The sequence below is a fragment of the Lutjanus erythropterus genome, chromosome 14, assembly GCF_056507025.1.
Source record: "Lutjanus erythropterus isolate fLutEry1 chromosome 14, fLutEry1.hap2, whole genome shotgun sequence".
NCBI lineage: Eukaryota > Metazoa > Chordata > Actinopteri > Lutjaniformes > Lutjanidae > Lutjanus > Lutjanus erythropterus.
In genome coordinates this window covers 4587115-4600631 of record NC_139330.1, presented here as the reverse complement: position 1 = coordinate 4600631, position 13517 = coordinate 4587115, and the positions used below count along the sequence as shown (strand labels likewise).

General features: G+C 37.7%; 1 protein-coding gene across 1 annotated transcript; it reads right to left on the bottom strand.

Moving 5' to 3' along the window:
- Nucleotides 1-6382: 6382 nt before the first annotated feature.
- fbxo9 (F-box protein 9) lies at nt 6383-12738 on the bottom strand. The gene is made up of 13 exons (XM_084736175.1): nt 12575-12738; nt 11189-11260; nt 10564-10695; nt 10425-10482; nt 10231-10330; nt 9145-9275; nt 8936-9050; nt 8600-8718; nt 8061-8151; nt 7888-7983; nt 7709-7802; nt 6904-7058; nt 6383-6816 (listed from the first exon to the last, which is right to left on the bottom strand). Exons 1-13 carry the CDS (start codon nt 12575-12577, stop codon nt 6708-6710), a joined length of 1275 nt encoding a protein of 424 aa, XP_084592301.1. The 5' UTR covers nt 12578-12738; the 3' UTR covers nt 6383-6707.
- Between the last annotated feature and the right edge of the window lie 779 nt (nt 12739-13517).

The window sequence follows — 13517 nt, the reverse complement described above, 5'->3', positions numbered from 1 at the left end:
TTGGAAACAGTAGTTTAAAAAACACAAAGGTCCCATTTAGTAGATGCTCTGGAGCTTTTGATTGTCATAAGAACTTCCTAAACACGTTTTGCCAGTTGTCATGGGAGGTCCTTAAAATGCTCCAAAAAATGTAAATGTAAACATCAATTGACCCTTCCAAACTTCATCAGTTTTGGCCTTTCCTTTTTCCCGTACGTGTATATGCTATGTGCTGGGCTTGTGTTTGTTGGGAAAAAAATGACATTTTGAAGATGGTTAAAATATGTTGCCAGGGGACCTGTAAAAGAAGCATAGTTACATCTTAAATTAGCTAATGTTAGCAAAACTCTAGCTAACTCTAGATTGGCTTGCACAGTTAGCTAATGTTTTGCTATCATTATATATCAAATGTAACGAGCTAATGATTGATGTAGTGATTGATTTTTTAACATTATCAATGTTCATCAGGAATCTTCTAAATTTTGTTTGCTTTTCAACATGGGTCAGTCTAACACAGCATACAAGTACGGGAAACAGGACAGGAGAAAGGTGACCAACGTTCCCAAAAGGGCGGGACATGACAATTGCTGAGGAAGATCATTCATATGTGATCAAAAGCACTTATACTGCTACTAAATGGACCTTGTCATGAAATTGTTTTGTCAAATACTATACAGTTTTCTTTTCTTTTTTTGAGTCTATACATATTTAGGGTGCCTTCTGGACCAGTTGATTTGGTTTCTAATGTAGCATTTTTCATCTTTTCAATATGCTATCACCAGATTCATGTTGGTCCATTTCAGACCAATATGTGTCAGACTTCTGCTCAAGTCCCGTGCCTGACTCTTTATGTTTCTTTTTTTTTTTTATATCAAATGCCCAAAACTATCATTCCTAACTTGACACATACTAAAAACAATATAGATGTTTATGTTATATTAAAGGAATAGCTGGGAAACATGCTTGTGGGTTTTTTTTGCTGGGGGTTAGATTATCAATATGATTCATGAATTTTGTGAAGCTACGGCTGGCTAGCTTAGCTTAGCATAAAAGCTGGAAGAAGGGGGAAGCAGGTACCCCGGTTCTGTCCAATGGTGAGAAAATCAGCCTACCAAAACCTTGAAAGCTTAATTTAGATATTACTTTTGGGCAGAGTCAGGCTGGCTGTGTCCTCCTGATTCCAGTCTTTATGCTAAGCTAAGCTAAGCTATCTGACAGCTAGTTTTAGCCTCATATTTTGCATACAGATGGAAGTTGTATCAATCTTCTCAAATAACTCTCGGCAAGAAAGCAAACAAGCTTATTTTCTACACCATTGAACTATTCCTTAGATATTTTCCACAGAAATGCTGACAAAAAACTTTCTCATTTTACCAGCATGGTTTATGTTGCCTTCCCTTTTCCACCACGAGCTAGGGCTCGAAACACTTATTAACACTATTTTTTAAAGTAAAAACAACAAAGTCATTACATGAGAATGAGTTGTTTGTTTTTTGGCAGAGAAAGCAGATTGTAGTGATTCAACTATTTATTCCTTTGTGTTCCTTATGTTAATGTTATTTTCTTTAAACCTTTGCCAGGGGCCTGCATGGTAAATGCTGGTATAGAAAATAAAGGTACAAGGAGGTTTGAATTATGAACTCTGTAAATCCAGCACCCTCTCGCTGTGGTGAACTGCTACACTGCACTACCATGTTGATTCAATTTAATGAGGTACTGTATGGCCTTAACCACTGAATGAGCATGACATGTTGCTCAAATGTATAGGTGACCTAGATTCATGCTCACTGCATCATGGAATTATTGTTAAAATCTGAATAATACATACAAAGGCCACATTTTCTCTGCATGATGAATCTGGTCCACAGATGTTTGCTGATAACACAAAACCTGTTTAACATGCATGGCCCATAGCTACTCAGAAATTGAATTATAGTTTTTTTTTCACATTTCCAGCTACATGCCATCCCTGTTAAGTTTCTCCTTCATACAAGGTGATAGAGCTGAAGGTTACAGGGACAGGATTAGTATTAAAGTACTCCCCAATTATTAAAGGCAAAGGAAGCATACAGGTATGTAATGAGTATTACATACATTTTATAAACTGTTAAGATAAATATATATATATTTTCTGAAAATTGGGGTAAATGTGGGTTAACATGTTGTGACTCATGCTTTACTCGCTGTAACACATTAAAGACAAACTGAGATTGTAAATCTACTTGTTTTCAAAGTGTTTTCATTCCTTGAAAATGATGTAAATGCAACAAATAATGTCAGATGAAGACAAAGAAATATCTGTTGAGTAACAGAGATGAGAGTCCACGGAGCCTTGCATTTTTTTTTTTAATTATTTTGAATTCTCCCCATTGAATGGTTTTGGAAAATGATTATCCTGTTAGAAATGCTAGCAGCTCTGTTGGTGCCAATGTTAGTTCATCAGTGAGTTTAATTCGGAACATGCCATTTACATGGAACATGAGAAACCTGGTCATATATATCCATGTATACATGATTCTAACATTATCCAGGTTTCTGCTCATCTGTGTGCAGGTGTGTCTTGTAACCTGGATAAGATAGAGTGCTCGAGGTAGCATATCTAGGTTTCTCATAAACTGAACCTTAATCAGAAACCAGGATGTTTACATGCTCAAAGCATAACCAGGATCTCCAAAAACCTGATCATATCCAGGATAGGTGTGCAAATGTAAACACAGTCATATATTATAATAGCAACTACACTCTATAAAGTAATAGGTTATAGATAAATTTTCATATGATTTTTTATGCAAAATATATGCATATATTTCATAAAATGTTATTGAACCTTTGAGAGGTATGCATAAATGCACTCATAAAGGATCATAGGACATACTGATAAATCTTTACCTCTTTGTCCTCCTTGTAAAACCCATCTTTAGCTGCTGCTGCAGTGCTCATAAGTCCTGACGATGTTTGGTTCATGTAGCTACTAGTCCAGTTAGTAGTCATGGCCTGCTGACTGAAAATGCTTTTCTTGGCACATCAAATTCATAGTTTGACGTGTAAAATGTTGGCACAATGTTTTATGATAACAGCAGCGGTTCAAACTAACATTTGCTGAAAAGCTGAGTCATTATCATGAATCGCTATATTTCTTAACAGATGTGACAGCAGCATCACAGCTCAACTTCTCGCTCTGTGAGTTTTATTTTATTCCTCTCATGGTCCATTGATAGGTGCTCACTCACAGGGGATGAGGTTGAAATCAGTGAGGGTGTTGTGATCAAATTTCTTTGAGAAGAGAGAAGACAAATGAGTCAGTAGTTAGGCTTACATGTGCACTAATTTTGCACTATTATCCAGAATATATCAATATTCTGCATTTGATACAGGTCATATAAACAGCATATTCTGGCTGGATATTGTGAATAGAGCATATTCTTATTAGGATACGTGGGATACACTGGTATTACTCTTTTCAGAAAGAAAGAAATTCAGAATACGCGCCTCAGGTGTTTTTCTGCAGATTGTGAGATATGCACAAATAACACAATGCTGAGCTTTTTATGAAGGTGGTCCAATGAATGAAAAATGGAGGCTATGTCACACAAAATTTAGTCCTATTTTGATGCGAAGAAGCATCCACAATATGCACGGCTGCATGTAAACAGGAAAATTAGAGGATTTTTAATTTTCATTAGTCATGTAATCAGCCTAGTAAACATATTGTCTTTTTCAAAATAAGGACAAAAGCTGGAATATTATGGCCATGAAAATGTAGTCTGTTCCTGCATAGCTTTGTTTGCTACACATGAAGGTTTTCTTTAGGAGGGCACGGTTTGTCTGTTTTCTCAGCCCTGATATGACCTGCCAACTCTTTGTGAGCTTTAATGATAACTGAGGTCTGAGAAATGTTTGGAATTCTTGCTAACAGTACTTCAAGGTGACAGAAAGCAAGATACATATTTTCCAGATTTTTTCTAAGATGTTTTCTCAAGGAGCTGCTCCTCTCCTGACAGCTGCTTTGACTAAGCCAGCAGTATATGTTGAAACATGTTGAATCAGTGCACCTTTACTCCCATAAGTTCTTTGACCTTAAGTGGAATCACTCTGACATCCTCCTCCTCATCAGCACAGTGTGCAGACTTGATGCACTGGAATGCTGTGTGTCACACAGGGCTCGCATTTGGAGGACAGAGCAACTGTTTGTGAGCTTTGGTGGCGTGTCTGCTGGCCAGCCACTATGCAAACAATGCCTTACTCACTGATTTTCAGAGGCCATGGCCTGAGGGAGACAGAGAGGGCGGGGTGAGGGTGTTGAGGTTTCTCCCTGAAAACAGCGGTACGGTCAGCATGTGTCAGTCTGCTTATTTCTACATAAATGATGTGTCTGATAACTCTTAATGACTGTTCAGCAAGACTGTGGTTCTCAAGCAGGCCTGTCCCTGCCTGTTTGTCCCTCAGTACATGGGCCACGTGTTGATCCAGTTGTCAGTGTGGTATTCAGCCCAGGCTGTTGCTCTGAGATCTTCGTATGAAGGCTTACAGCCACTTGTTTAGCTGGTTTGTCCAAATAAGTAAGCATCAGATATAACCTGTGTGTGAAATGCAACAGCTAGCAGTTCCCCCCTTTTTCCAGTATTTATGTTAAAATAAGCTAACAGGCTGCTGGTTGTAGCTTCATATTTAACATACAAACATAGGAGTTTTGTCAGTCTTCTCATTTAATTTTCACAGGGCTGTAACAATACCAAATCTCAAGGTACGGTAATACCATGGTAAAAAGTCCACAATATGATATTTATTACGATGTTAGAAATACAAAGAAAAACAATGACTAAATAATAAATCATGTGTATAGTATTTTTGGTTGGTATAAAGTTTAATTTTTATCCACCCACTGATTACACTGTGTCAGTGTAAACTAAAAAAAACTATGGCTTCATCACAGCCCTGATTCAATCACAAAAACCTCGTTATAAAGAGAATCTCAAGAACATCTCAAGTTATTTTAATCATACAAACAGCAGTCATGGTGACATGAGTGGATCTTATTTCTTTCTTATCTTGGACAGTGGATATCTTGGATGATGTGAAGTGTACTGTATGTCCGGTGAGACGATGGTCCGTTCAAAGACAAAATATTTGGCAAGAATGTCCAAACACCTTGATAAGGAAACCATGAGGAGACCGGTACCGTCATTAGTTCAATGCCACTATGATTACAACTGCATAATCTAGTATTGTGGTATAACTTAAAAAACAGATTAATTTAAACAAGTTCAGAATAAATGAATGAAGGTCGTGCTTAATCTTTATCTCATCCATTATCATTGCTCCAAACCATTTTAAAGAGTTAACTGACTCTCTGTGGAAGGACGAGTTCAAGAGGTAAAACTTTTACATGGCTTATGTCCGAATTATTCAACAGGATATTGTGACTTTATTGCAATATCCTGATGAATTTTAGTCCTGTATGCACATTTGTGTATTGTATTTTTAATTTCTCAAACTGAATCAATCAATCAATCTTCATGCATTTGATGAATCATGACTGTCTTTTGAAATGACTGTATCGTTCAGAGTGGATTAACATTTCTAACTTCTCCTATTTAAATATATTGCAAATTTGAAAATTAATTGAGTTTCAGTTTGGGGTGGGACAATTAATCTCCAGCACTGACCTGCTTTAGCTTTGTGACAGATGAAAATTAGTTAAACTAACGACAACAATTATGATGACATCAAAGCAAAGAGGGACGATGTGAATTAGGTTTCTCTTTATAATCCTATCTGTGTAAAAGCTGTTTTTATTTATTTTTTGTCTAGTTTGCCCCACTTTTGTTTTCTTTTTTCTTGACTCATACAAAAGCAGCAATAATTGTTCAGAAACAATTCATTTAGGGATTTACTCACTGTTTTAACTGAGCATTTGCAAACAACTATAGTTCTTTTTTAATGTTTTAACAAACCAACTATAGTAAAGTCAACAAGCCACAAATCATTTTAGCCTAATCCAATACAACTTTCATTTAGTTTTTTTTTCCTCTCTGCAAATCCTGTTTATCTGTCCATGCTTGGTTCCCAGAAAATGTAATACGTGGATTATACCCGTGTGTGTCCTCAGCAAGACAAATGATGTAGTCTGAAACCTCATCTGCAATCAGTCTTGCACTGAGGTTGTGTAATAGGATCTCTTATTTTACTGTCATTTATCATTTTTCCTATAGCCATGAGTGAACACCACATACTGAAAAACTGTTAGAGAAGACCCTGGTTACACATCACTACCTTCAGGGTGATATTTTACTTTGTTTTAACATTTACCCAATGCCTTCTGTGCAGAATTTGTCAGTAAAAGTTATTCAGTTAAACCAAATCAACACAGTCAAATAAATAAATAAATCAAACTAAGCGTACATTCTGTCCACCACCGTTTATTTGAGGGAGAAAGTGCACCGTGAAACAAAAACAGCATGAACATTCATTGCTTGGAACAGGTGGGAAAGGTTGCTAATTATTTTAGCTTTCAGCACATTACCATAATTTCTGAAATCAGAAAATAAGTAGTATTCTATCATGTAAACCTGAAACGTAACATGCTCGCATGTAGGAAACACAAGGGTTCATTATATTGATACCATAATCCAGCTGCAGCACGAATTAAACAGGCTGAGGAGTATGAGTTTAGTTGAAGTGGTGAAGGGGGCTTTTGCTGTGGGATCATGTACAGGTCTCCAGGCTGCTTAAAGAGGCTGCTCAGAGAAAGCAGTGTAACTCTTCACACGTGCAAAGAGGAAGGGTGTGTACGTCCTGTCCAGGTCAAACGCTGTGATAACAGTTTCCCCCGTCAGCCTAAAAACATAATTAATGTTAAGTTTGAAACAAGTAGGGAAAAAAGAAAAAATCTTTTCCACTATTATTAGTACTCATGGGTCTTACTTGTAAGTGATGTGGCAGGAGTGGTGCATCCACACCAGTTTATTGAAACTCTGACGCCCCCCAGAGGACAGATGCAGTCCCACATGGAAGCTGTGTTCAGCCTCCGGAGGTGGGTTCCGCCTGCAGAACCGATTCCTTTGAAACTCCGCAGCTTTCTGTTAACAAATGACATAGTTGACCAGCTGAACCATAAACACACTTTTTCCCAAATACAAGAAAGAAAAACAAGATACTTAAAACACCATAATTCTATCTCATAATTTTGACTTCTACCCCTTGCCAAACACGTTCACACACTACTGATAAATGATAAATGATCACTGCCAGTTAAAGCCTGGTATTTTGCACTATACCAGAGTTTATTAATCTGGTGCTGTGGCAACATTCCTGAACCAATGATAACTGGTTAACCAGACCTGAAAAGGTGGAGAAACCACAGTGACAGAGAAGGCTACAGCAACTAGAAGCTTGGCAGAGGCATGGGATATGTCAGTGTGTGTAATTACTGAGTGCCAAGAGGGGGAGACAAAAGATCCCAAAATTGTACGAGATAGCAAGCCATAGTAAGTATTTCTTCAAATAATTTTACTTTAAATGTCTTTTCATTCAATTTATTTTTTTGATTTACTCTGATAAAACGTTGCTAAAAAAAACTGTCAGACAAAATTATTAAATAAAGTTTCACAACTAACTGAAATTGGATTTTTAAAAAGCCTGGTGGTAATAAGTAATTTAAAGAATATACAGTGGTCACTTTTCTGCCTATCCTTTTCTGATCTAACAAACACACCAAACATATACTCACCTCCTCCTTTTTCTTGCAGACAACAGCAAAGACTTTGGTTTGATTGTCGGTCTCCTGTGACAGACGGAAGTGACCGAGCAGAGCAGAATCCACTCTGTGAAAGTAAACAAAATTTCAACAATCATTGAAAGTGCTTCAACATGTGAAAATAAGAGATGATTCAAACAGAGGAGGTGTACCTGGTGTTCTTGGTACGCAAGCGAGGAATAACAACCAGAGGGTCATCAGGGGTGGTCAGCATGACGACGTGACCATCAGGGAAGAACCGGAGATACCTGTGATAACAAAGTCAGCACTTAGCTGTGATACCTATACACTGACAATCAAACAACGACTCAACTCAAACAACCACCTGTAGTACTCAACGTGGTGCCAAGCCCTGTAAAATCCATCCAGTGATTGCTCTCCTTGACGAATGTATGATGTCTTGCTGATATAGACACCTGTGAAATTAATATGAATCCAAAGATCAAAATGCAGTTACTACCACTGGTTGTAAAGTGCAGTAAAAACTAAAAAAAAAAAAGGGGGGGGGGGGGGCTGATGGAAGTTATAAGTAACTAAAGTGACCCACATATATATAAAAACAAGGCTGACTTAAGAGTGAAATCACAAGCTGTGCTGCTGCACATCATTTGTATAGATTGTAAGTTATAGGTTGTAAGATTAGAACACAATCTATTAAGTATTTTAGATTTAAATTAAAATATAAATTGTTATTATGAAGCATTTAAAAATAAATATATATATTTTATATCATGATAAGAAAAATGAATTATTCTTAAGTGTTTTCACAGACCCTCTAATAGAGTTACACAGACTGTATTTGAGAACTATAGTCAAACTATAACAGAGCATCCTAAATGTGGAATAGATCAAATACTTAATTACCATCAAAACGAACACGTGGCCTTTGCAGAAACATGTCCCTCCAGGATTTGAAGGGTACAACCTTTGTGCAGTTCCGTCCCCACACTCTTACACAGGCTGAATGCCAAATCTCAGGGTCCCTAGGGAGAAATCAAGTGAAAACAAATTCAAGACTGGGTAAAACACATGCACATAGAACTGGCTTTTAATTACTTTTATATATTTTGTGCATCAACAATATGAGAGCTCTAATTTCTCAATCCAAAAATCAGCAATTTTGAGGGTCAAAACCGAGAAAAGCAAGCTGCTGACAAATAAGCTGCTGCACATCTGATCAGTTATGATAGTGGGGCTGACCTTGCACAAATGTAAAACCCACGGCAAACCAAAGAGAGCTGCTCCAGGGCTCGCATGTCCAGATCACTCGACACGACCCAACGAAATATGTACATCAGGATTTCCCGCGGCAAGGCTGCAGTCAAATAACAGAGGAAAAAGATCAGTTATAATAAATACAAGCTGATAATGACTGTAGACATGTTTGTGCTCTAATAAAATATTTTTACCTGAAATGTGCATCTGAGTCACGTCCAACTCAGGCACACAGATCTTTGGAAAAGAGCTTTCCAGGGTGAGCTCCTGCTCAAAGTAGGCAAGTAGATCTTCGATCTCACCATCAACATCACTGTCTTCCATGCTGCAAAAAAGAAGTGTTCTGTTTAAGAAGTGAAAATATCACTTTTTCCTCATACAAGCCTCATTTTATTATCCTTTCCAACATTAGCAAGGAAAAAGCCCATGTTTGCTGTTGACATGATCAATCCTGGCTCTGTGACCCTTCACAACCTGGGTGTGACTTTAGTATCAGGAGGCGAGCATCTGTTTCTCTACCAACTTGAGGTAAAAGATGACTAACTAGTACAGTAACCTTTTAGTTAAGATGGCAGATAATTATAGTCCTCTAAGCCATAAATCCTACATGCAAAAGATACTTAACATTGATTCCTGCAAAGACAAAAATGCTGCAATTACTTTTTCATGATGTGACAAAGAAATAATTTGTGAGGCATCGTCTACCAAGGAGACATTTTAATTTAAAAAGATTATTAAAACAAGAAATTTCCAGTGTCTGCTAAATATACCAACTGTATGATAAGCATATGAATTTGAGGTAATTTCATGTGCACAGTTATACTACTATCATAATTTCAAAATACTGACTTTTCACTGCCAGGGCTGGGTATCAGTACTTGATACCTTTAGGGTATCGACTAGGGCTGCATGATACGGTGACATGATTAGTGGCAATGATCTATTTTGCATTATAATTTCATTTTTACACCTGCATTCAATATGTTTTGTAACTGGATCTAGAAGAAAATTACTATTTGTGCCAGTTTCCTTGCAGCCAATCACCTCAAGTGTTCTTCTCTTAAATGCGACACATGATTGGCCTACTATTGCAGCAGCTACAACCCATACAGGAAGGATTATTTCTGGAATTCTTCTAGTCACATGATGGGTACTGAATGAAGTATTAGTATGAATATTATCACTGTAAGGATATTGGTAATTTTTCAACAATACCCAACTCTGCTCACTGCATGTTGAAACACTACAGACAGATAAGGTATTAATAAAAAGCAGCTTACTAGTTTCCTCCTCCTCGGTCTGCATCAGGAGGACGGCTGTAGTTGATTTTAAACTCAATGTCAGGCACAAGCTGCATAGCCATGCGATAGAACTTGATAGCTGCAAGTAGAGGGGTCAACTCATTAACAAGAAAATGTTCAAGCAGTGTCATTTTCACTGGTGATTTTGATCATCATAAATCTGACATACACACCCTCATAGACAGCTCCACTCTGCTCTTCCTGAACAGCTCTCAAGAACAGCTCAGTGGCCTGAGGGAGGATGACAGTGCTGTAAAGTCGTGTAACAATACATGGACGCACATGACCTGCAAAAATTATTACACAACTTACTTTTTCCTCCCGAGCAATTTCTTGTGTCCTCTTCAGACCTTTAGCTTGCAGAAGACGGTCACTCATTCCACTTGCTCCAGAGCTCACTTTGAGCTCAGACATCCACTGAGCTCTGAATGCATTCAGCTGCACCTGCAATTAAAAACTTACTGAGTGCCCAAAAAGCCTTCGTGTTCACAGACTTACGGCAACTGCAGGGTTTGTCAAGACCTGTTTTGAATGTGAATTATGTAAAGTACAACACGCTTCTACACAACTGGCAAAATAAAGGTTACTGATATTTTTCTTAATTTTAACTTTTTCCAAAAAGAACCACAAAATACCCACCCTTTTAGAAAAAGAAAAAGTTTCAACATGAAGTCTTGTGCTTCTATAACATGACAAAGTTTTTTCCTCAATAGCTCCTGTGAGGAAAACAGGTGACCAATGGGTGCATATCTGGTTTATCTGTATGATCACTGAATCTTCTTGAGGCAAATATTTCTTAATCTTTATTTATTTATACAGGATACACTGGGCAGTGTCCTGTTAACAGTTTAGTAGAGCAACAGAAAGAACAACAGGCACACACAGGGGAATTTAGAAAACAAAATATTATGATCCATGTCCATAGAAGATTTCTCACCTGAAGATTTGGGTCATCTGAACCTTCATCTTCATCCTCGACCGTACCTCCGATATCTGCATTTTCTTCAGCCTGTACAAGGAAGAAATTACGTATTACCTAAATGAATCACTGGAGCAACGGATGCAGAGGATAGTGTGTATTTGTTTTGTTTATGGGAGTGATATGTTCTTATGTGTTCGTGTTTATATGTTCAATAATCATCGGTGTATGTCAAGAAACAAGAAACTGTAAAATGTGCCTCTTAGCTGGATCTTGTTTTAAAAATTCTAAGTAATCACTAAACATTTCTGTGGTCTGGATAGTTGGTCTGACAAACCAAGAAATTTAAAGACATCTGTTTGGGCTCTGAGTGAAAAGTTATAAAAAAAATTTTCACTATGTGCCGAACTAGTAATAGTTAAACAGTAAATTAGAAATTAATGTATCAACTATCAAAACAACTGATTACTCAAGAAAGACTCATCATTAGTTGCAGCCCCAGAAGGAACCCTTTATCTGTTGTGCTTCCCCTTCACTGGCCATAAAAGCACATGTGGTTTGTGGCTTTATCTTTCCCTAGTCAGGCTGTTGTGAAACCACTCCTTCTGCTGCAGGGGTTGTTTTACAACAAAATGTCCATGTGGCTCCCATGAATCAACTCAGCCTGAAATTCGACTCATTCATCAGGGAACCCAATTTAAAAGGACCAGGTCACCCCAAAATCAAAAATACATAGTTTCCCTCTTACCTGTAGTGTTGTTTAACCAACAAGATTGGTTTGGTGTGGACTGTAGGGTTGGAGTTGGAGTTTTTGTTAATTTTTTTATTTATAAAAATATGCAAACCAATAAATCAATAATCAGAGAGCAGACATCTCAATGGTCGATATCTTTAAAACTGGGCAACTCACAGCAAAACTATCAAGCAGGAAAAATATGTATTTTTTTGTTTTTTGAGTGACCTGTCCCTTTAAGTTGCATATAGCCTTGTGTTTATTTTTAACCACTCTCCTTGCACATTGTGCAAGTTCAGATATTTAATTTCATTTGCCCAAACTCGGACACTAGTTCAGTAAACTTGACTTTAAGGCCTAATCTAATTACGAAAGGGGCCAACAGCAATGCAGTACACCCAGTGTGGTTAAACATCAGGTTGGTACATGCTAAAATCAATGACTGTTACTGACTATGCCAATATGTCGTTAAGATAAGGAATCGCTAAATTCAAGTCACAGCTGAAACATTTCAGGGTTTGGTAACTAGTCAACCCTGCAGAGACACGTCGAGCAGACGAGCACCAGATAAACAGGTAACTAAAGGACAGGTGACGTGTGCTACGTTAGCTAACTAGCTGGCTAGCTAACACGTTTCTCTGTGAATAACTGGTAAAAACAGGGTAACCCACCATGACAGCTTGGCTAGTAGGTCTTCTTATGAAATTAACAAGCGGTAAGCACTAGCGTTTACAGTTCACGGTCGGAGAAACGGACAACACAACGGACATATTTACGAGCTCGCAGGAACGCAGCCATTTCGCTGAGTAGCCCCGAGCCTGACACAGGAAGTCCGGAGGAGTGAGACGGACGGAGAGGGAAAAGAAGGAGAGGGAGGAGGGGCGCCCTGCTCCGCTCTGGAGTCAGTCTCATTACGACCACGTTAAATTCCACAACATTATCACATATTGGTAGAATATCCTTTGAGAAAAATCGTCAGAGGTGCTGCATTTAAGACAATGTACAGACTGATTCTGTATATGGGGGTCAAACTTTTTCACTAATGAGCCATTCTGCAGAATTGGTGCAGTGTAGTAAACTTTAAAATACAATTGTCTTTTCCCAACGTTGTATGTATGTAAACTGTAAAACATCCAAGGTACACTCAAAAAAATACACTGGCTCAATTTAAAGAAATTAAGGTAACAGTCAATCTCATGCGACTTTTATAGTTAAAGATCAGCCAATGTGATTTGCTTTTTCCTCTACCAGCTGAATTTAGTTGAGACAACTTAATTTTGATTAAAATGTATTGGCATTATTAAGTGGTCATAGTACTTAACATCTTTATTTTTGTTACACAGCAATTCCACCTCTGATTTATCTGTTTATTACAAAACCAGTGTGAAACTTTGGTTCAAATTGTAACAATGAACAATGTTTAGACCATCACTATTCTGGTTGGATCAGATGTTATGGCACCTTTGGTTATGACAGTCCTCATCACATCATTGGCAATACCTACCTCTACACTGAACTGAAGTGGTTGTACTCACACTCTGCTGGTCATAAGTTGCTCCTATGAAAAAAATGTCCAAATACTTAACACCAGTTTTGGTAAAAATTAAAAATGAA